The 23,692-nt window shown below is 38.2% G+C and overlaps 3 protein-coding genes across 5 annotated transcripts; 1 reads left to right on the top strand and 2 right to left on the bottom strand.

Moving 5' to 3' along the window:
* Positions 1-233: 233 nt before the first annotated feature.
* On the bottom strand, positions 234-16,320 carry LOC141375272 (polymeric immunoglobulin receptor-like). The gene is made up of 6 exons (XM_073908005.1): positions 16,105-16,320; positions 1,878-2,153; positions 1,474-1,788; positions 1,080-1,385; positions 727-1,002; positions 234-544 (listed from the first exon to the last, which is right to left on the bottom strand). Exons 2-6 carry the CDS (start codon positions 2,125-2,127, stop codon positions 387-389), a joined length of 1,305 nt encoding a protein of 434 aa, XP_073764106.1. The 5' UTR covers positions 2,128-2,153; positions 16,105-16,320; the 3' UTR covers positions 234-386.
* On the top strand, positions 6,899-15,785 carry si:dkey-1c7.3. 2 transcript variants are annotated; one of them, XM_073908002.1, is made up of 5 exons: positions 6,899-7,069; positions 7,322-7,360; positions 8,721-8,840; positions 11,620-12,258; positions 12,897-15,785. In XM_073908002.1, exons 1-5 carry the CDS (start codon positions 7,057-7,059, stop codon positions 13,694-13,696), a joined length of 1,611 nt encoding a protein of 536 aa, XP_073764103.1. In that variant the 5' UTR covers positions 6,899-7,056; the 3' UTR covers positions 13,697-15,785. The 2 variants fall into 2 exon arrangements, with proteins under 2 accessions (XP_073764103.1, XP_002664794.6); XM_002664748.8 differs by lacking the exons at positions 6,899-7,069; positions 7,322-7,360 and having other exon boundaries at positions 8,539-8,840.
* Positions 16,314-22,844, bottom strand: LOC108179133 (uncharacterized). Of its 2 annotated transcripts, none has more exons than XM_073908004.1 (7): positions 22,704-22,844; positions 22,209-22,535; positions 21,436-21,756; positions 17,558-17,686; positions 17,385-17,480; positions 17,156-17,202; positions 16,314-17,040 (listed from the first exon to the last, which is right to left on the bottom strand). In XM_073908004.1, exons 1-7 carry the CDS (start codon positions 22,741-22,743, stop codon positions 16,720-16,722), a joined length of 1,281 nt encoding a protein of 426 aa, XP_073764105.1. In that variant the 5' UTR covers positions 22,744-22,844; the 3' UTR covers positions 16,314-16,719. The 2 variants fall into 2 exon arrangements, with proteins under 2 accessions (XP_073764105.1, XP_017211426.3); XM_017355937.3 differs by having other exon boundaries at positions 21,436-21,753.
* Between the last annotated feature and the right edge of the window lie 848 nt (positions 22,845-23,692).

The raw sequence follows: 23,692 nt of genomic DNA, 5'->3' as shown, positions 1-23,692 counted from the left end.
AAGAGTTGCAATAGTCCAGTCTGGAGAGAACAAGAGCTTGAACAAGGAGTTGAGCTGCATGTTCAGATAGGAAGAGTCGGATCTTTCTGATGTTGTAGAGTGTGAATCTGCAAGATCGAGCAGTTCTAGAGATGTGGTCAGAGAAGTTTAGTTGGTCATCAATCGTTACTCCAAGGCTTTTCACCATTATTGATGCAGTAATGGTTGCCCCGTCCATCTGGATTGAAAAGTTATGATGTTCTCCACTTTCACAAATGTGCACACGAGGGAATGAACAAATCACAAACTACAGAGAAGACTCATTGCTCTTGAGTCACATTAAAGATTTGTTCAAAATGAAGGAATTGTTCTGTTTCTGGTGCGGTAGCTGCAGTATTGAGTGTGTATCAGAGGGGATTGTGGGTAACTGTGCAGTAGATTGACCTTAATGGAGCATCACTTCGTCTCTTGCCTCTTGATTTACGTTTAGTTAGAGTGAATCCACTGATCAGCAGCACAATCACACACACAATAATAATGATGATGATGATGATTATGGAAAAGTCTGAAAGAACACACACAAACACAGACTTAAAGACAAACCAACAGATCACTTGAACACTTTTCCAGATTTGTTTTCAGCTTTTCTTCTATCCAATATAAAGATTTAGCAAAAACTTTCAGGTTAAGTTGGCAGAGTGCTTAGCACCGAGGCTAAACCAAATAAACTAAATGAGGATATTTTACCTTGTTTGATGTTTAGATGCACTTTAGTAACAGCATGAGCTCCACACCAGTACACCCCAGAGTCGTCTGCTCTCAGATCAGTGATGTTGACAGTAAAGACTCCAGCAGACGCTTCATCACTGATAGAGAATCGAGCATCTCTGATGGTCTCCAGTGAATCTCCATCCTTCACACACGCGGAGGCTTCATGTGCTCTGCAGAAGCTTTTCTGATCTCCATCATGATGTCTGCACTGGATGGACACGTCGTCTCCTTCATACTTAGTCAAGCTCAGCTCTGGAAATGAGCAGAAACACAAGAACATCAGTGGACAGGCCTAGTTTTCCACATTCAGACGTGTGAAGCTTCCTCACCCTGCTTGATGATGACCATCAGATGAGTGTAAAGATAATTCAGCTCTCTGTCTAATGTCACTGCGCACCAGTATTTCCCAGCATCCTCTGCTGTCAGTCCAGTGATGGTCCCGGTGAAGACGCTTGCTGTGACGTCTTCATGCAGAGTCAGTCTCTCTTTCTCTTCTCTCACAGTCTCATCCAGAGGACGTGTGTCTCTAGTGGAGCACTTCCCCTTACAGAGAGACTTTGACTTTGATTGATAGATTGAATCATAAGGGCAGAAGATCTGAGCAGATTCTCCTTCACGTCTCACTACTGGAGACACTGCAGATGAAGAACAAGGAAACGGTACATAATGCAACTTCTCAGGTTCCTCACAGAAGTAATCACACACAATGTTTATTGTACTCACTCATAATCTGCAGATGTACAGTATTAATAATGTAGTAACTGTACGAGTGTTTGTTGACCCAAACTCCACATAAGTAAACTCCTCCATCATCTGCTGTCACGGCAGTAATGCTCACACTGAATGAGTTTCTCAGTCCGTCATCAGATATATTGAATCTGTCTTTCTTATTCAGTGTGCTGTAAATCATCTTAATGGAGTGCTGTTCCTCTTTGAATATGATCTTGGGATCATTAATATGATTATGAGAATAATCACAGCTGAAGCTGCCAGTTTCTCCGACAGTCATGATCACTCTTTTTGACGCACAACATGAGTCTGTATATAACAAAATGACTTTAATTAAGGCTTTAAAATCATCATTAATTTTCTATTCAGAAATGTTTGTATATTATTAGATCACTGACCTTCTTCCACATGTAACGTCAGATCTGCACCCCAATTATAAAGAGCACCGAGCCAGTATTCTCCAGCATCATCTGTGTGCAGATCTCTGATGAAGATCATGAGGTTTCCATTATTGTTTCGGAACAGAGTGAATCTTCCTTCATTAATCCATCTCTCATGTTTAGTTTCATTGATTATTGTCCTCCAGTTTGGTAATTTGGCCAGATATTTAGCAGAGTCACTGATCCAGAGTTTCCCAGAGTCCAGCATCAGGCTTCCTCCAGAGTATCCAGTGGCTGAAAGAGAAGAGTTCTGACCTGAGATCAGCTGTAAAGTCAAGATAAAGATGAGGAGGATCTTCATTGTGACTTGAGTTGAGTGTGTTGTTGATGCTGAATGATGTGTGTGTGTATCTCTGTCTCTACATCAGTCTGCTTTAGGGACTTCCTCATCCTTCAGACTTTGCTCACTTACACAACGACACCTACTGGACAAACACTGAATCTGCACTATATAAAGACTAACTCACACTCAATTTCACCACAACTGCATTGTTTAAATATTCCACTAGAGGACGACTGTTAACTGAGCATTTATCTCATCACTGAGGTCATATTCACCTTTGCTGCATCCACATTCACATACTTATACCACATACTAAACCTATGCGAAGCTTTACAAAGTAAATTAGAGGACCACATGCTATGATTGAACACGGCTGGTATCACATCAACAGTCCTCGATAAACCAACTAAAGGAATTCAAGCCCGTTTTCTTACTTCCCTTATCTTCATTTTTGAAGAATCCCCCATCCACCCCTTTTCTCCTATACCCCTGGGAGCTCTGAAGACCTATCTTGGAACCCCTTCTATGCTAAACTGGCCCGGATTGGCTAATCGGGAGGACCGGGAGAATTCCCGGTGGGCCGGTCTGTTTTTTGGCCGCGAGGGCCGGTGTCCCTAGCTGCTTGCACTCTCAGCAGTCACACTTTTTTCTTCTATTTATTTTTTTTGACCATAGCTTTACTCTTTTTAATCATTATTTTACCGTAGTGCCGCTCTTATTATTTATTTTCTCGCAGCCCCGTGAGAAAAATGCAGCCTGCAGGTTAACTAACGTTAATGATGATGATGTAATGCAACTATCGCCCCAAACAGCGGCACCTTAGTGAATATAAGAATTCGAATAAAATGAATAAAACACCTGCTCAATGAAAATCAAATGATTCACTACATTAATAAATCTGACATAACTTGATCAGAAATCTAAAAATAGGAGAAAAAGATTGAGCCATCAAAAGAAAGTAGTGCTGTGTCCTAAGGGTCGCAACTCATTAATTATTTTTTACTCTCACTGTAATAGCGTCAATGTGGTCCAGTGGTAAGCACATTACATTTCAATGGTATAGACCTGTGATCGAATCTCCCATGAAAAATCTTTTTTTTTTTTTTTTTCGATTTTATTGTTAAGACATAAAATACTGTTAGGGCTGTTGAACATTTGAATTTCTAAAGCAGCAGTTTTCTTGAAAAAGACGTGATAGTGCCATTAGTAACTGAATTGGAATCAGTCGTGAACTGAGGTGGGCCGGTCTGGCTTGAAACTCCAGGGCTGAAAATGAGTCCCACTCCGGCCCTGATGCTAAACGACCAGGTGGTGAAATACAAAGTATTTTCAAGCTCAGGGTTTTCTCCTGGACACCATGCCATAATCAGATACAACATAGTGGCACAGTTGATAGAATGATCACCTCACAGCAAGGCCACTTTATTAGGTACATCTGTCCAACTGCTCGCTAATGGACATTTCTAATCAGCCAATCACCTGGCAGCAACTCAATGCAACTGCTGCAGTTCAAAGCGAGCATCAGCATAGATAAGAAAGAGGATTTAAGAGACTTTGAACATGGCATGGTTGTTGGTGTCAGATGGGCTGGTCTGAGTATTTCAGAAACTGCTGATCTACTGGGATTTTCACGCACAACCATCTCTAGGGTTTACAGAGAATGCTCCGACAAAGAGGAAATATCCAGTGAGGGGCAGTTCTGTGGGCGCAAATGCCTTGTTGATGAGGCCAGAGGTCAGAGGAGAATGGCCAGACTGGTTCCAGCTGATAGAAAGGCATAAACTATAACTTATCAGAAGTTGTGTTTTTCCCACACACGGACTTCAGACAATCACACACTTCATTCTCATCAGTTCGTCTTGATTTGACATGCTCTTAACAGCACTTGTTGTCTGCTTTAACCAGAAAAATAAATAAATACTGTAAATAAATCACACAAACAGAAGTTCCAGATGAAACAGGAGATGAAGTCAATAAAAGTTCAAGTAAAGTGAAACTCAGCCAAGAGTCCAAATTGCATTCAACTAATGCTGAATTTCCAGTTCAACAGTTAGATTAAAAACACCACCCAAAACTCTCTGAGGTTAAATCAGGTCAGAAACTTAGAGTGACTGTGTATTAATAATTCAGCATACACTTCATTTCCATAGCTGCTGTTTAAATAATACTATTATTAGCGCATGTGGGTTCTTTTGTGATGCAGCTTTAGAAGTTAAAAATTACTTGGTTACACTAAAAAAGGCTGGGTTATTTCAAACCAAGTTCATTCATTCATTTTCCTGATCGCTTTGTCCCTTTATTAATTTGGGGTCATCACAGCAGAATGAACCGCCTCAAACCAAGTTGTGTATAATCCAATTTCAGTATACAGCCTAATTTTAACCAAATGGTTAGTTTACTTATACTCAACTCAAACTAAGGTTGACATAACCCAGCATTTGTATAACCCAGCACAAGTAGAAATGTACTTCTTTTTGCTTGATTTACTGTAAATGTTCAGCAATAGTCAAGATCCATGACATCTGATCATGAGAAAACTCCTAAAGATTATTCTATACTTTAACATAAAATATACAAACATACTAATAGGTATTTCAACCTGTATATACTGTAGGTAATTTATGAACAAACCTGTCTGCTGATTTATTTGTATTATTATTATTATTATTATTATTATTATTATTACAACTACTACTACTACTACTACAAATATAACCCAAGTTTGCTTTGCCACTGCACCCAAATTTGTATAGAAATTACCAATTAATTCTGTATTTACTTTAAAGTAAAAGTAAAAAATGTAAAGTTTTTGCTGAAAAAAGTCTTTATAAAAGGTGTGAAAGGACCAGTGAGAGAGCATGATAAAAGAGAAAGAATAATGCATTCCTTATTCTTGTTTTTTTCTTTCAGAAGGAAGTAAACCACATTTAAAGCACTGCGTTTGTTTTGCAGAGCAGAAAGATTTGAGCAGTCTTGTCTAGACCTGCATGAAGTCTCTGTTCAAGTCAAAACAGCAGACAAACACACCACACAATGACTTTGCTTCAAAATAAGACCTGTTCCTCTAAAATAACTGTGCCTTTCTGTGCTTTATTTTTTTTTTATTATTCCTCCTTTTTAATTTTAATTTCTCTCTTTTTTATTTTAAAGCACTTTGGATCAACTATGGTTGTTAAACTAGTGCTCTATAAATAAAGCTTTTCCTTCTGCCAGCCCAGCACTGACATTATTCACTGTCACAGAAAAATCTATCTTTTTTAATGCACAACAACGCTGATAAAAGGAAAACAGCAATACAAGTTTTATCTAAATATGTAAAGAGAATAGACTGCACTGGTTGGCTTGCCTTTTTTAGATTTATAACAGATAAAAAAAAATCTTGCATCTGTCTCCTGGCGTGTTCGTGCATGTTGATAAGAATGAAAAAAAAACCAACAATAACAAAACAGGAAGCTGAAAATTTCACATTTATTCATTGTATAATTAAATTTTATTATAACTAGACCTGATTTTACTTATGTCTTCACATATATGATTGTTTGGTGCCATATTGCAAGTCAATTAATCAATATCTAGTGTCTAAAAGTCTGATTTTGCGGCCAGCAGCCATGTAATAATCAGGATAAAGTACATCCCGCCGATTGCTATCAGAATAAAAAAACAATAAATAAATAATAAACTGAGCCTGGTTTCTCTCTGGGGTTTTTTCCCCTTCACTTTGGTCAATTGGTGAAGTTTGTTCCTCGCCGCTGTCACCACTGGCTTGCTTGGTTTGGGACTTGTAGAGCTGCGCATCGATGGATTTGCTCTTCAGTGTTTGGACTCTAAGCAGTGAACCACACTGAACTGAACTCTAAAAAACTGAAAGGACATTCATTAGAACTTTTATGTTAAGCTGCTTTAACACTCTACATTGTAGAATAACTATAGAAATAAAGATGCATTGAATAAACCCTTCAGTATTATAAAACAGCTGATATTTTGAGATAACCACCGTCTGGATGTACATTATCCCTTCTTCAGCGAAGGGAAAACTATACAGATTTTGAAAAAAAAAAAAAAAAAACTACTGTATCAAAAAACAATTGCAAAGTTGCAATCATCATTAATTTACTATTACCATCATTATTATCATCATTCATTCAGTTATTCCAACACAATCTCACAGCAATTCGTAACTTTTTCATTTAGTGGCTAATTCGTATGAATTCGTACGATCTAATTCATACAATTTAGTACGATTTGCTTATCCCCCAATGACGGTTGGGGTTAGGGGTTGGGTCAGGTGCCACGCCTCCTTTTTAAAATCGTACCATTTCGTACGACTGAACTCGTACGAATTCATACGAATTAGCCACTAAACTGGCAAAACGTAAAATACTTACGTTTTCTCGTGAGATCAGGCTGGTTATTCCTCAAAAAATAATGCAGCACTACTATATTATCACCCAGTATATTGTGTCTGTTTGAGAATAATCTTTGCATTTTTAATGAAGTGAAAATGAAACTAAACAATTTATGCACTTTCCTGCAAGAAATAGTTTTATTGTCACCATAAATTAGTGGAAATAATATGGAAATAGTCATAACATCTCATTTAACACAGCATCTGTTATCATGCCTTAGCAGCAGATATCATGTTGAAAAAATTTTTTTTCTTCATGTAAAATTTTAATTGGTTGAGCCATCTGTGTACACACACACACACACACACGCACGCACGCACGCACGCACCACACACACAGCATATAAAGTCATCATTCCAGCTTGAGCGAAACTGTTTTTCTGCTTCACAAAGCCTGTGTGCATGATGATAAGAAACTAGTTATTTCCGATAAACCAAGCAGAAGCAAGATGAGTGAAAAAGGTGAGTACATCTGCATCTTTACACACTAAAGTTTACATTAAATATTAAAGTTATCAAATTAACACGAGTCATTTTAACTTTAATGAAACAAAAATTAAAGAATTAAGCTGGACCATGATACACTTAGTTCAATAAGTTAAGGTTGGGATAAAAGCATGTTGACACATGTTTACAGTAAAATCTATAAATAAGCTGTATTTTAATGTATTTAATTTATAGTATCTATAAAATATCACATCTGTTTTCTTGTAGAACGTCTAATTTCAAAAGAAGATGGCATTCATCCAGCAGGTAAGACAGAACTGAGTGTTTCCAACCATTTCTATATACACATCTACAGTATCTGGCTGTGAAAGAGTCTTTTTTATTTCTGCTGTGATTTAAGTGGCTGGATTCACTTAATTACGTTTTAATGATGCAAAAATTAATAAAAATAATAATAATCTGCAGTAGCAAAATAAAAATAAAAAAACTTGATGCATAAAATTTTTATCCCCAGTTGTGTAACAGAAGCTTTCAAACTGGCTTTTCCTGTAGGAATTAAAGACTGTAAACAAAAAGTTTCTATTTCTATTTCAGATAAAAAAAAAAAAAAAAAAAAACAGACACATTCCTCTGCAGACGTGTACGCACATGAAAACAAGGGCTCATATTAGAATTTTTAAAACACTAAGTCTAAAGAGAGTCCTCATAAAACACGAAAACCCAACATGTGTAAATAAATAAAGGTATAAAAGATGTCAATGTGATAACTAGCTATTCAGAAGGTCTATTTAAGTACCTTAGAGATACATACAAGAGCACAATTTATCCATATTGTACCCTAAAGGTACATATCATATATAGTGTGTTTTTAATAGCTGTCATTAGTCAGCCATATTTAAGAGCAGAACATAAACAATACCAATAAACTAAATATGAATAACATGGCTATTTTTCTAATTACCGCTCAATTAAAAACTCAATATTGTCATATTTTAGGCTGAAATAGTCAGTCAGACTAGAATACAATCAGTTGCAGTACTAAAGACTGCCAAAAGTTACAACAATGCAGGCAGAAGAGTCTAATGAATTATGTCAAAATATTACACATTTACAGCTTTCTAAAGAGTCGTTCACACTAGGGATGATAAATTTAAATGTAAATATAATGATGATTATATTTGTGTTCACACCAGCAAACAATAGCAATCTGTTTTTTTGCCTTATAACCAGCAGGTGTCCTCAGTGTGCTATTGTGGCACATCTGACCAGTGATTCCAGCTCGTGTAATCTAATCAAACAGTCAATTTAGCCATCGCAGTCAATCCAGTGGAATAAAAACCACAATTATTTGTTATTTATTCATTCATTTTTATTTTTTTCCATGGTTTTTACAAAGCATATATATGCAGAACGGTGTATTAAGTACATTAACTATGCAATCTATGCTTCTTTTTTTTTCTTTTTTTTTTTCTTTTTTTACATTCGATCATCGCCAGTATGGCTGCACATACAGATATCTGACTAAAATCTCACACAAGTGAAAACATCTTTTGTGCCTTTATGAAAATAATTGGCCCAATGTGTATCAAAGTTTTATTTGAAATGCTCGATATCATTTTAAAAAGTTCTGATTTGTTCCTAACATGCCAAATGACTTTGATTTCAGAGAGAAAACCATCTGCTGCACTTAAGCAAATTAAACAAACATCGCTGAAACTCTCTCACATACACCGGAATGCTGAGGCTCATGGGGGGACAGAGAAAACGACAGAGGAAGACACCACAAGTACAGATTTTAAATTATCCCGCAAACTAATTGACTCATTGATTCATTAAAGAAACACTATACTTTTTTTTTTTTTTTTTTTGCAAATAGGCTCATTTTACAGCTCCCCTAGAGTTAAACAATTATACCATGTTTACCATATATCATTGAATCGGACTAGACCATTAGCATCTTGCTCAAAAAAGTTTCTTTCATCGTGAGCTTCATTTTGTACAAAAAATGAAAAGTTGACAATTTCTAGGCCCAAATGGCGAGGCACTTTACTCTCATTCTGATAATATATAAAATACAATTCTACTGTATACGTCAGTCTTTGTACAAGATAAAATGTAAGTAGAGAAGAGGCAAGCTTTAAAAAGGAAAATTAACTAAACTCTTTGGTAATTTATATGAAAGATGCTAAGAGTCTAATCCAATTAAATGGTCTATGCTAAGCTAGGCTAACAGTGTTCCTGCCAGAAGCGGAGATAATCTGACTGGATAACAAATGATAAAACCCAACTATTTAAGGCCCAAACCACATGAACACAGATATTTTTAAATGAGCAAAAACAATATTTACACAGATTAGCCCTTCATCCACACAAACGCTGCATTATCTGAAAATAATCTTTATGGAAACAGTTTTGCGGTTGGTGTGACCACTAAAACAAAAGTTTTGGCCTCATGACATCAGTGTACACTGTTTTCCTTTTTTTCTGATTGGCCAATCTGACTTGGTTCACACAAAAGTCCCTTCAAGGCAAGTCATTTCACTCAGTGTCTGTCTTTGAAACGCCTCTCGGGCAGTATGCTCTGGCATTCTGTCTGAAAGGGAAAACATCCGATTCTCCAAAACTGTTTGTCAAGCTTACAATTACATTTCACATTTAGAAGCACAAATAAAACTAACCAACATCGGTCTCATAAGTTTAGTTTATAAACATCAGAATCAAACAATAGTCTGCATATTTTCAGGTTGCCAGGGCTAATGTGTATGCGCACTCAAAGGGAACGAGATCACGACACCAACCTCATTTATGGCAGTTCTACACACGATCATCCTCTGGATAATGATTGTCTGATCGCGCTGCTCTTCTGAAGTAATTCACAACTCAGTCTTGATGGAGAATCTCCTCCAGAATGACAGCGACTCTTTGAAGATCATTTCAGTAGTTGCTGTCACATGATGTGTGTTTGACAGGATGGACTGCACCTCACGTTTTTTTCCATACAGATTATAAAACCAAAAAAATGTTGTTTTCAAGTATAGTTGAGTCATTTAAAAGTAGAGATTTCGAGCTTTAAGTGGATATAGTTCTCATGTCTGTCAAGCAAGTATTCGCTGAGAACCCACCATGTTTGTTGACTACCAAAGTAAAAGTGCACACTTCTGGTTTGAGTTTCTGCCCGGATGAACGTCAGTATATCGTGCTCAACATTTGGCTCCTGTACTAGTATGCGGGGTTTCATTTGCCATATTGACTGTTACACTTTTCCCTATTTTAAAACTATACGAGTGACATGTCATGTGTATTCTATAGTCTTTGGTTCACACCAATTAGGTAGACAGAATAAAGGTGAATTACAACATGGTGGTAATTTGCCTCTGTGTGTTTGCTTCCACATTGTATGTAACTTACTTCTGAAAGTACTTAATTACACATTTACGGGTCAATTGAGCAAAAAAAAAAAAAAAAAAAAAAAAAAAAAAAAAAAAAAAAAAAGCTTTTATCGCCACTTGTTGGTTCGGCAATCCATTGACAGTGCATTACAATGTGTTTTGCATTTTTACATGGACAGTTATTTACAGTTGAAGTCATAATTGTTAGCTCCCCTAGAAGCACAAATAATATTTATATATAAATTTATATATATGTATATTTCCCCCAATTTCTGTTTAACAGAAAGATTTTTTTCAACACATTTCTAATCATTCATACAATTTTTTGTCAGCTTAGTCCATTTATTAATCTGGGGTCGCCACAGCAGAATGAACCGCCAACTTATCCAGCTAGTTTTTACGCAGCGGATGCCCTTCCAGTCGCAACCCATCTCTGGGAAACACCCAAACACACATTCACACACACTCATATACTACGGACAATTTAGCCTACCCAATTCACCTGCACCGCATGTGTTTGGACTGTGGGGGAAACCGGAGCACCCGGAGCAAACCCACGCAAAGGCAGGGAGAACATGCAAACTCCACACAGAAACGCCGACTGACCCGAGGTTCGAACCAGCAACCCAGCATCCTTCTTGCTATGAGGCGACAGCACTAACTACTGCGCCCCTGCCTCGCCCACATTTCTAATCATAATAGTTTTAATAACTCATCTCTAATAACAGATTCATTTTATCTTTGCCATGACGACAGTAAATAATATTAGACTAGATATTCTTCAAGACACTTCTATACAGCTTAAAGTGACATTTAAAACCTAAAACAGGGTAATTAGGCAAATGATTGTTTAACTGGTTTGTTCTGGTGACAATCCAAAACTAATATTGCTTTAGGGGGCTAACAATATGGATACTAAATGGCTTTCAAAAAAATTAAACTGCTTTTATTCTAGCCAAAATAAAACAAAGACTTTCTTCAGAAGAAAAAAAATGTTAGAGGACATACTGTGACATCTTTATAGGCAAATAAAAAAATGCTTTTTATAAGATTGCTCATGTATGTATGTATGGAAATAACTCTGGGAGAGTATTAAAATGAGCCTTTTTCCTAAACAAGTAGATTTTCCCCTTTAAGATAACTTCATTTACATTCTCTGTTCAATTAATCTCACAGGATCAACTTCACCTGATCTGCGAATCATTCTTCTGGGTAAAACAGGATCTGGAAAGAGCTCAACAGGAAACACTATACTGGATAACAAATATTTTAAGGCAGACTTTTCAGCAGTTTCAGTGACTAAAACCTGCGAGAGTGGAAAGCTGAAGATTGGGGAGCGGATCATCTCAGTCGTCGACACTCCGGGTCTGTTCGATACGACGATGAGCAAACAGAAGATGAAGGACGAAATCGTGAAGTGCGTCTATAAGTGTCTCCCGGGTCCACATGTGTTTCTGCTGGTGGCCAGACTGGGCGTGAGATTCACAGATGAAGAGAAGAGCGCGGTGAAGTGGATTCAGGAGAACTTTGGAGAAAAAGCTCCTCGTCACACTATCGTTCTGTTCACTCATGCCGATCAGCTCAAGAGGAAAACATTAGCTGCTTATATTAGGGAAAGTGATGAACTCCAGGCTCTAGTTGACGAGTGTGGAGGCAGAGTTCACGCATTCCATAATGAAGATACCAGTGATCGAACACAGGTCAACAAACTGATGGAGAAGATTGAGAAGTTGGTGGAGGAAAATGGAGGTCAATACTATACAGATGAGATGTTTCAGGAAGCGCAGAGAAAAATACTCAACAGAGGACAGTTTTGTAAGTGAGTTTTGTTGCATCCCGATTCAAGTGGTGCTCACTGCAGAGCCATTTGGGCAGAGCTGAGCTCCAGCGAGGGGGAGCTTGAACTCTTGCTCCTGCTTTCTTGCACTTCTTCTTCGAGTGATGTCACTGAGGGTTGGGGGTAAGGGGTGGGTGTACACATTAAAACACCTTCTAGGAGGAGGAGCAAGAGCTCAAGCTCTCCCTCGCTGGAGCTTTGCTCTGCTCGATTGGCTCTGCAGTGAGCAGTGTCTCTCCCAATTTGCCTACCTATATACGTTCTAAAAATATGTAGTGTTTTGTCTAGAAAAAAGACATTCTTTTGAGAAGAGTTTGCAAGCTTTGAGACATACTACTCTCAAAACATTCTCCTTCACCAAACTTGACTGATTTATGTGAGAATCTTGGCTCCACGTGGGTTCCAGGAGGTCTTCTACAGTATTTGTGATTGTTTGAGATGCAGACCAACAGATGATTCACCAGAAAACCTTCTGATACTTTAAATGATCAACTAGAAGTCAAGTTAATATTGGTTGCTCTTACAACTGGGATTCACGACAAGATTTCTGTCAGGCATTGTACTTTAACATCTGAATTAAAACCATCTTTGATTTGTTTTTACATTTTAATTGTAGGGTCTGGAAAGCCAAGGATCGTACTGCTGGGTAAAACTGGATCAGGAAAGACCAGTGTTCTGGAAACCATCGTAAACAAGGAGTGTTTTGAGTGGAAAAATCCCCCAAACACAGAAACCAGTGAGCTCCATGAAGCGCACGTGTGTGGAAAGAGCATCACCATAATCGACACTCCGGGACTGACTGATGCGTCTCAGAAGACGACGAAAAAAGAAATCCAGAAGTTGGTCGTCATGTCAGCTCCAGGTCCTCACGTGTTCCTGCTGGTCATCAAAGTCAATTCAAGATTCATAGAGGAAGAGAAAAACATCATGAACTGGCTTCAGGAGAACATCGGAGAAGATGCTGCACATTACTCCATCGTACTGTTCACTCATGGGGATTTGGAGAAATTGATCAACAAAAACAATGAAGACAGTCCTGATTTTCATGCGTTTGCAGAGAGTTTTAGTAGCAGATATCACTTGTTTAACAATCAAGACTCTGACAACTGCACTCAGGTAAGCGCACTACTGGAGAAGATCGAGAAAACGGCAGAGGGAAACAGATGGCAGTACTACACGAATGAGAGGTTTCAGAAAATAATAGAGAGAGATGTGTATTTGGAGAAAGTCAAGGAAACTCTGCATAAAGTAGCATTGGGAGTGGGGCCGGTGGGAGCAGCGGCGATGGTGACCGGAGGTGTGGTGCTGGGTGTGACAGAGCTAGTGCTAGCCCCGGCGATAATGTTGGCCGGAGGGGGACTGTTCATAGCTGGAGCAGCTGGACTGTACTTGGGGAAAAAACTGATCAAAAAATGATCTGGATACTTTTAAACCAGGGGTGCTTCTTGTTTAAAGGAGGGAGATCTACCTGTTCCTGGAGATCTACCTTCCCGCAGAGTTCTGCTTCATTCCTGATCCAATTCAATTCAATCCAATTCATTCTTGATGTGAAGAGATGATGCTAACCACCCAAGAACAACACATACACTTACTACACTTCACTGAACACCTATATACTTTGTGCCAGGGCTAATGGATCATGGGTGTAATAGATCATGGTCGATTCGTTATGTACAGATCACAAGCCACTGTTCAAAACACGTGACCCTCGGATTTATACATTTTTTTTTTTTTACTTGTAGATTAATCCTACATTTTTAACGATTGCAGAAAGATCGCCTTATTCAAATCACATGCATGAAAGCATTTAGGCTTTCCTGTAAAATATGAGGACGGAAGAAGTTGTGGGAGGTTATTCGGGATGTGGTGTTTTCTCTCACTATTTGTTTAGCATGCATCAGTGTAATTCAGCTGCATGATAAATCATTAAAAGAGCTCCACGCACACATAAATTATAAATTGTATAAAAAAAGAATGGCTAGCCGCAAACTGAATCCAATATAGACCAAGAAAGCATTCACAAACTTACTTTACAAGCTGAAAAATACAAATGAGTTAAATCAAATGAGATCCAGCTGACATTTCAGCACAGTGCAATCTTCAGTGCTCACTGTAACTAATGGCCTGTTTCCACTGAGTGGTACGGTACGGTACGGTTTGGTACGCTTTTATGGCCGTTTCCACTGTCAAAAGGCGTACCGAACCAAACCGTACCATACCACTTTTTCGGGACCCTTTCAAAAGGGTCCCAAACTGCAGAAAGGGTCCCAACAGGTAGAGCTACACGCGCAGCTGAACGCTATTGGTTTACAGAGATACGTCATTCGTAGACGCAACAAGCCAGAATGTAAACAAAGGACCCGCCATGTTTGAAATACACAGCGAGAGATTACAGCGGAATTATAAATACATTTGCAGCCATGGTCGATCCTGCAAACAAACCCTGTCGTCGTCATGATAAACAGCCACAAAGCCACGGAGAAGAGCGGATTTACCCTGTGCGGCTTAGTTTTTTACAAGCCAGTCTGAACCCCGAGTGGTTTCGCTTTCTTTCTTGCTTTCGCCGCGCATCTCTATCTGAAATAACAAACTTCTTGATCTGATAATAATAACATGCACTTGATTATTGACAAACTTTTGGAAACCTGATCCTGTGAGAAGCTGACAAACGAGAGTGACACATTCAGAAAGAAAAGGACAAACGCGAGAGTGGAGCGCGGAAATAAAGGCGAAGCCTTGTTTTAATCTTTATTAACACCTTTTGGACTAATATGAACTGGGAATGATGGAGTGACTGTCTAACAGAGGCTTCATGTGCTGCTGAAGATTACAGACACAGATGAGAGGTTTTCACTGACTGTAGGCTATACTTTGTGTTTTTTTTAACTTAATTAACGACGAAATGTCTGCTTTGTGTAGTTCTTCTGTAGTTGGTAACATATCGGAGACTATAAGGGTCTGTATGTGTTCATATATGTTCATTTATTTATCTAATATAATTACAGACGTTACAGTAGGCTATTTTGCACCGTCATTGATCTGCAGTTATAATCAACTCCTGTTTATAGAAAAGCTGGTAATGAACATTTATACACAAGTATGTGTATAAAGCATCTGTTTTGTGAGAAGTGCTTTTCATTTGATATGTGAACGACCTGTGCAGCTTTATTGTAGACATTTTCGAGCGAAAATGACGTCGGCTGAAACTTTGTCATACACCATGCCCACCAAAAGGGTACCCTTGGTGGTGGAAACGTAAGCCTGATAAAGGTGACCTGTACCGACCCGAACCGTACCGTACTGTACCAGTCAGTGGAATCGAGCCATAAGGTCTTGTTTAAATGCAAAGTCACGTACAGCATTGATGAGCAGAAGACGGGCAAATTAACAGCAATCATTTCGATTTTGGAAAACCATCCTTTAAGTAAAAGTTTTACAAGAATTACAACCAGCCTAATGTATGGTTACATAAAAATAAGTTCAATAAAATGTACTTGTTTTAAACAATCAAGCAATCATTACTTAAATTCAAACAGTGCAAACTTCCCAAGACTCATTTGTAACCAATGATTGTATTAAAACAGCCCAAAAGTTCCAAAAATTAATTGAAGTTCCAAGACCAAGACAGTTCAAAGGATTAAATTCAAACAGTACAACAAAAGATCAATGCATCATAGCTCCAGATTCAAACCTCTTCACTTATCAATTAAAAACTCATTTCTCGGGCCTCAATTCCATGTTCTCTATTGCTGAAAACAGTCACACTCATTAGAAGCTTAAGCACAAGTAGCCAGCACTTAAAAGAAGAATAAAGAGCACAGTACTTGTTTATCTTGTGTGCGTTTATCCTGAAGCACAGGATCCCACTGCAATCTGGGAACTCCACTCATGTTTGATGCAGACCTGTGGCATTTCTCATCCATAGCGAGAAGATAGTCTTTTATCAATGTACTGAAATCCAATAAATGATGAAGTAAAACTCTTCATCAAGAATCACAGATTCAAACTGAAAGCAGACAGGCTCTGGGGACGCGTTTTCCAAACACAGATGCTCATGTGCTCTTTTACTCAAGACTCTCTCTCACACAAACATCACCCTCTGGTGGACATTACAAAATATTACATTGATAAGTTAGTAAATGCTATAATGATAAATATTAATAAAGTTAGTTTAAAATAAACTGTTAATAAGCATCACTGATGCATCACACACACACACACACACACACACACACACACACACACACACACACACACACACACACACACACAAAAAAAAATGATAATTCAGATTCTCCATTCCATCTCCTCAAATCAAACTAACAGAAACTTCCATGACTAAATTCAAACAGTCTGAAAGTTGAAATATACAGCAATGGAGCATCACTGAAGCATCACACTGTGGGTTAAAATTAATTCACACTCTCTGCTGAGTCTCTTCAAGCAGTGAGATGAGGATTGACAGCAGCACATTCACTGTAATATTCACAACACTCCTGATGATTCCTCAAACTGACACTGTCAGGACAGTCTGGTGTCTTGTGGAAATTCACCACAGAGTAATTCATATCTTCAGCAGATGAGATGCAGATCTGAGAGTCACCAGAGGCTTCCTGAACTGTTGAGTAAATACAGGAATCAGAGGGGTTTGTGGGTAATTGAGCAGTGGCGTAAACAGCGCTAGAAGACTCAGAGGGGCTTCTGGGTAATTGCTTGTGAGTGTCTTTAATCTCCTCATAATCACAACCAATATTAGAAACCTGAGGAGGAACAGAGACATGATTTAGAGCTGTGATGATCTTCAGGATGGAAAGTAATACACTTAATTCTCATTATGATCAGAAATAAAGGTTTCCTGCAGTGACAGTAACTCACCGCTTCAGTATTTCCATGTGCAGTCTGAGATGTGGAGTCACCACCTGCTGAAAACAAGTCTTTAATGACAGTATATCTCATTTCAACACTGATCTGTTGTGTGTAATGAAGTATCTGCATGTTCCTCATGTCTTGTCGCAGCCTTTAGATGGCGATATAATCTAATCTGAGTTGTAAACTCTGTGAACAGAGAGTTTCTGCATCTGTAGGAGAGAAGCAGGAGGTTTACCTTTAGTTTGGTGCTTCTTATAGAGAAACAGTAATAAGAGAGCAGCGATGATCAGAAGCAGAAGAACCAGAACCAGAGGGATGATCAGAGAAGATTCTGGAAACAGGAGATTTAAGAATCAGAACCACTTTGAGCCAAATATCAGATGCATGATTTATTCAGCACATGAGTACCTGTTATGGTGTTGAACTGTGATGTGAGGGTAGAATTTTCTGAAACAGTTGTGCTCAGTGGAGTTTGTAATGTTGAAATGTATGATGATGATGGTAATGATGATGATGATGATGTAATGTTTGGAACATCTAAAACAAATACACAAAAAAACAGTAGTTTTACTAAAAAATATTTTGTTTTTTCGCCACACAAACACACACAGGAGCATTTACCTTAACGTACCTAATATGATGCTAAATATTACGTATTCAAACTGCGAATCATACCCTGCTAAAACAATGCATGCTGAATTAGTCTAGTCTGGTTCTGCTCATCATTGATTTTGTGAGAGAAACTCTAACTTACAGGCTGTGTAAATCAGCGAGAGTGTGTTCAGAGTACCAAAACGGCAAAAATGGTCTATTATCATCAACAAGCAAGTCTTCATATGTATATATATATATATATATATATATATATATATATATATATATATATATATATATATATATATATATATATATATATATATATATATACAGTTGAAGTCTTTTAGTCAGATTTATTAGCCCCCCTAAATTATTTTCCCCCTGTTTACTTTTCCCCCAATTTGTGTTTTACGGTGTGGGGATTTGATTATCTGTTTTTGTTGTTGTCTGCTCTCGAGAGGAGCAGAAAAGGGGGAAATTGTGGGGAAAAAAGAATTTATTTTTATTACTTTTGTGTCTTTATCTTTTATTAGAAAATGTTTGGACTAACAACAGATTAATCAACCTTTCTCTTTTGTATTACATTACATATTGACCAGACACACTTCCTCTTTTTTACTGTGCTGCATACTTTTTAGAAGAACTGCTGACAAGTGAAAAAGCAGAATAAGAATGAATTTAGGTTTGTTCCAGACTGCTGTCTGGACATGTCACACGGAGCATGATCTTTGTAGAAGTTGTGAAATATATTAAAGATGCAAGTAATTGTTCAGTTCTGGTATGCAGAGAAGCGTTGCAGAAAGAGGAAGTATGTCTAGGGGTTACAAAGAGCCAAGGGACTGCAGAACGACTGATAAGTGACGTTAAACCAAAACTCCACCTGTTAATATCAGTTGTGTATATATGCTGGAGTCAGGAAATGTATGTTAGTTGTGAACTTCTTGAATGTAATTCTTGTATAGCATTGGGGTAACGTAACCCAGAGCTCTGTCATCAAATTATTCAGTTGTATCTAATAAATTACTAATATTTTTGGCATTGAAGAAAACCCTCTTCAGACCTTTTCTTATTGAACACGCATGGAGTTGGCTTGATATTCCAACAACAGAGAGCAGATTTCTCCATCACATTTCTAATCATAATAGTTTTAATAACTCATCTCTAATAACTGATTTATTTGATCTTTGTCATGATGACAGTAAATAATATTAGACTAGATATTCTTCAAGACACTTCTATACAGCTTAAAGTGACATTTAAAGGCTTAACTAGGTTAATTAGGTTAACTAGGCAGATTAGGGTAATTAGGCAAGTTATTGTATAACGATGGTTTGTTCTGAAGACTATCAAAAACAAATATAGCTTAAGGGGGCTAATAATATTTACCTTAAAATGTTATTTTTTTTTGTTTTAAACAATTAAAAACTGCTCTTATTCTAGCCGAAATAAAACAAATAAGACTTTCTCCAGAATAAATAATATTATCAGACATACTGTGTAAATTCCCTTGCTCTGTTAAACATCATTTGAGAAATATTTAAAAAAGAAAAAAAAAAAACTACAAAGGGGGCTATTAACTCTGACTTTAACTGTATATATCATTTATTTATTTTTTGTTCAACTGAAAACGAAACACAAATAGGTTTGGACAATTGAAAAGTATTCAATAAAGAATATTTTTGGGGTGAATTTTTTTAAGAAACACTGCGTGCACATGAACACACAAATGATGCAACACTAAACACTACAGAAATTACAAATGATCCCACACACTCTCAGAATATGCGCAGACATTCAGTGTCTGCATTCAAACACTGCTGTAGACCAACAAAACTACATCCATATCCTTTATACGCTGTTGATCTAGTTTAGGGGTATCCAAACTCGGTCCTGTAGGGCTGGTGTCCTGGATTTTTTTTAGCTCCAACCCCCATAAAACACACCTGGACCAACTAGTCAGGCTGTTTCTAGGTGTACTAGAAACATACAGGTAGGTGTGTTGAAGAAAGTTGGAGCTTAACTATGCGGGACACCGGCCCTCCAGGACAAAGAGACCACATACTAATTTGCATAAAAAAAACAAATCCTTTATTAAGAGAATTAAAACATTCATCTGTACAAACAAGTTAAACAAAAGAGGATATGCAAGTTTAAAGGCAGTTGTGGGGACACTGCCTTGTTTTTTTTATATTTTTTGCTTTGTCAAACACACTGGCGTGCTAGAAATAACCCTGCATATTAATCTATACAAGGTAAAAGGTAAAGGTGCTTCAAATACTCTGTTGAGCAGGCCCGTGCAGAGACCATCCCAAGGGCACGTGCATGATCAATTATTCGAAGAGCGGGGGGGGGGGGTTTAGGGGGTAGAGGATGGGGCCAGTTCTTGTTGTTGTTGTCGCGCGCGTACTGACGACCGGTGCTGTCATGCGCGTTCTGATCAGCTGTGTTGTCGCGCGTGTAAAGCGGGGGGTAGGGGGTGTAGGGTTTGAGCGCGCCTACTCAAGAGCGGTGTTGTCGCAAGCCTACTGAAGGGCGGGACGGAGGGTGTGTTGCGTCATGGGGGCACTTTTGATAATTTTGGAAGGGCACTTTCTATCCATGACTAAAAAGGACATGTGCACTACACAGGTTGAGCCCTATGTGTGCACGTGCCTGCTGTTGAGTACCCAAGGAACTTCAAAATATATTTTAAGTGCTTTAAAACTCTTTCTCTCATAAAGAGATTCCTGGCGAAACCACTGTCAGTCTTTGTAGTACTTGCCGGATCCTTTTGGTGTAATTGGGACCCTTCAAGCACGTCTTTCTAATACTGAGGTTCTGGAGTCGCTGTTACTTTACATTGAGACCTCGGAGCACTTTGAAAATCATTTTCTTTTTCAGCTTAGTCTCTTTAATAATCAGAGGTTGCCACAGCTAAACTTATCCAGCACATCTTTTACGCAGCGGATGCCCCTACAGCCATAACCCAATCATGGGATAACCCATACACTCTTGCATTCCCACACATACACTATAGCTAATTTAGCTTATTCATTTCACACTGTATAGCGCATGTCTTTAGACTGTGGGGGAAAATGGAGCACCTGGAGGAAACCCACGAAACACGGGGAGAATATGCAAACTCCACACAGAAATGCCAACTGACCCATCCGGGACTCGAACTAGCAAACTTCTTGCTGTGAGGCGATCGTTGAGTTAGAGGAACTCAAATTCCCAAAAAAGTTACTGTAAAATCTGTAAACTTATAAAATGGTTCCTGGTCATTTTTAATAAGAGGGTTTTTTCCAGGAACCCTTGAAGTTCCTTAGGGAACCACCCCTTTTGATAGTGTCCCTAGAGGCCCTAAAGAGGGCCAGTGTGGCAAGCTGAAAAACCCCAAAAGGTGCCTCCAGGAACCTTTAACTTTTACAGTGTATAAACATTCCACAGTTAAGCAACACACTACTGTAAAACAAACACAGATATCAGATATGATCAAAGTATTTGACTGCATATAATGCAGAGAGTTGCGGCCCAGTATCAGCTCATGAAAGAGTTACAACTGAGCCACAAGAACACAAAACTAAACGCAATCACATTATTATGAGGTTTTCCTTTAAGAACCAACATCCATATTTGTACACATCACAACCAGATCTTCAGCACATCTAGCACATCAACAAATGCAGGAATGACTGAAAGCGGCTCACCGTCTGTGACGACCAGCTCAAACTCAGAGAAGAAGCTGTAGTCTTCAGATTCTCTGACTATAATCCTATATTCTCCAGAATCCTGGACATTCAGCTCTCTGATAAACACACGCAAGAGATCTGCAGATCTGTCATCATGAATGGAGAATCGACCGCTGTCTTTCCATTCTGCTGCTGCATTAATGTTGATCAGAGATAAACAATGATTTTCTCCAGTTTTACAGACGTGTTTCTGACTGTTCTTGTGTTGTATCTCATAGCTGGAGTTTATAATGACATGTCCTCCTGAATATCCTCTCACTGTCCCGATTCGTGGACCTGCTGAACACAGATTTTGACATTTAAAACTCAATGAACACAGATCTGGTCAATGTGCCTTAAAACCAAGCACATTAACAATGGCAATATTGTACAGTTTATCAATTTAAAGTGTAATCAACAACTGATCGAACATTGATTAATCCTGGCCATCCTGCAAAAACGTTGTACACTGTGTTACAGGGTAAATACAACATTAGTGGATGGAAAATAAAGTTTTATTTACCCCCTTGTTTATCCAAACTTTTAATCTTGCTCCCCCTAATGTACACATGAATACAGTATAGATACACTATTATTATAAAACTGTATGCAATAAGTTTGCTTTACTAATAATCCAAATTGTGGGACGGGATCTAAAGTTTTATGATTAAATATGTGTACAGTAATGTCAGTCAGTGTTGAGTTTGGTGATGTTGTGGATCTTCATGAGTTTGAGGCTCTCAGTTGCTCACCTGTTATGACCTCTAGATTCACTTTAGTGCCGAGATCAGGTCCATATGTTTCAACCCCACAGTAATAAGTCCCAGAATCCTGTTCTGTCAGATCTCTGATGGTCACAGTTAAAAATGCTGCTGTTGTGTTATCAATCAGAGAGAATCTTCTAGACTGAACCCATTTCTCTTCACTATTAATCTCAGTCCTGATGAGCTCAGAGCATGGTGATATCCACTGTTCTTTACAAAAATACTTTGGATATGTCTCAAATCCTCTGTCATATTTGCATGTGATCATGACTCCGCCTCCTGAATATCCGATGACACTCATGGAGCTCACCACACCTACAACAAACCAACATCTATAACAACACTAATATAATCATTTCAATGTGTTTTTCAAGGTCGTTTCACCATATCAGTTGATGATAAATAAGTCTGGTCATAATATTTAACCCATGTTTGGTTTATCAGTGATGTGATTGTTGGATCAGGATGTGTTCAGACTCTTACCAGGAATCATGAGCAGAGTGAAAGTCCAGATGATCTTCATTCTTCTCTCTTATTCACTGATCTTCTGTCATTAGTAGATTCGGCTCTCCTCAAACTCTCCTGTTCAGATCAGCTTTGACTCTTTCCTTCCTGGTTGAATATGAAGAGATGAAAATGAGAGAGAGATGCTCATTTCCTCTAAGAGAGAGAGAGAGACTGAAAAAGAGGAAGTGCAAGTATTTTTTTAGACAGGCTCTCTAAACAGACCCAGACAGATCTGACGTAGGTGTGAAAGAGTTTAGGAGGTCAGAGTTAAATAGCCATGAATCCCCCCCACCCCCGCCATAGAAGCACTCACACAATACATTAAGATGAATTTTTCTGCCATGTTATTAATGACCTCCTTTAACTTTGACTAAAATTATCTCTGAAATTGAATGTCTACTATCGTCTATTTTAGCAGTAAAAAAATGAGCAAATAAATAAATATTTATTAAACCTTTGAGATAATACATGGATTATAGATTAATCTAAAGTTTTCACAACACTTTTTGGAGCAGTTTGGGACAGGACTGACTGGGCAATAGGAAACAACAGCATTGTTGAAAGCATGTTTTGTGACTGTAGGTGCGTCCCAAATCGCACACTTATGCACTATTCCACGCCATTTTGTAGTATAAATAGTGTACCACAAACTGAAAACTCTAAAAATAATAAGTGCACTTTAATTACCCGGATGCTGCACTCATTCAGCCGGTGAAATGGACGATGGACACTTCATGCACTCAACAGCCACTGCTTTGCACACATAGCGGAAGGGGCGGAGCTATCAGGCGCTCGTGTTGAATTACTTTATTTATTTTGACAGAAGCAAAATTCTCCTACGAGAGTGATTATAGCGCCTCCTGATGGTGAATGTGATTATACTCATGGCAGGTATTATTTGATAGTTTGGTCATTTATTTCATTAATTTAGCAACCATCACACATCATCAGGGAAACTTCCGCTT

The sequence above is a fragment of the Danio rerio genome, chromosome 1 (genome assembly GCF_049306965.1).
Source record: "Danio rerio strain Tuebingen ecotype United States chromosome 1, GRCz12tu, whole genome shotgun sequence".
Lineage (NCBI taxonomy): Eukaryota > Metazoa > Chordata > Actinopteri > Cypriniformes > Danionidae > Danio > Danio rerio.
Note: the sequence above shows the minus strand (reverse complement) of the source record. Positions and strands in the feature narration are given on the sequence as shown.

Excerpts from the sequence above, each read along its gene's own strand:
- LOC108179133 (XM_073908004.1), bottom strand. The coding sequence starts at position 22,743 with ATGAAGATCATCTGGACTTTCACTCTGCTCATGATTCCTG. Across the intron at positions 21,757-22,208 it reads GAATCTAGAGGTCATAACAG|CAGGTCCACGAATCGGGACA; the intron begins GTGAGCAACTGA and ends ATCTGTGTTCAG. Across the intron at positions 17,687-21,435 it reads TGAGCTGGTCGTCACAGACG|ATGTTCCAAACATTACATCA; the intron begins GTGAGCCGCTTT and ends TATTTGTTTTAG.
- si:dkey-1c7.3 (XM_002664748.8), top strand. The coding sequence starts at position 8,615 with ATGAAAATAATTGGCCCAATGTGTATCAAAGTTTTATTTGAAATGCTC. Across the intron at positions 8,841-11,619 it reads GACAGAGGAAGACACCACAA|GATCAACTTCACCTGATCTG; the intron begins GTACAGATTTTA and ends TTAATCTCACAG. Across the intron at positions 12,259-12,896 it reads ACTCAACAGAGGACAGTTTT|GGTCTGGAAAGCCAAGGATC; the intron begins GTAAGTGAGTTT and ends TTTTAATTGTAG.
- LOC141375272 (XM_073908005.1), bottom strand. The coding sequence starts at position 2,127 with ATGCTGGACTCTGGGAAACTCTGGATCAGTGACTCTGCTAAATATCTG. Across the intron at positions 1,789-1,877 it reads GACGTTACATGTGGAAGAAG|ACTCATGTTGTGCGTCAAAA; the intron begins GTCAGTGATCTA and ends TGTTATATACAG. Across the intron at positions 545-726 it reads GCATCTAAACATCAAACAAG|ACTTTTCCATAATCATCATC; the intron begins GTAAAATATCCT and ends GTGTTCTTTCAG.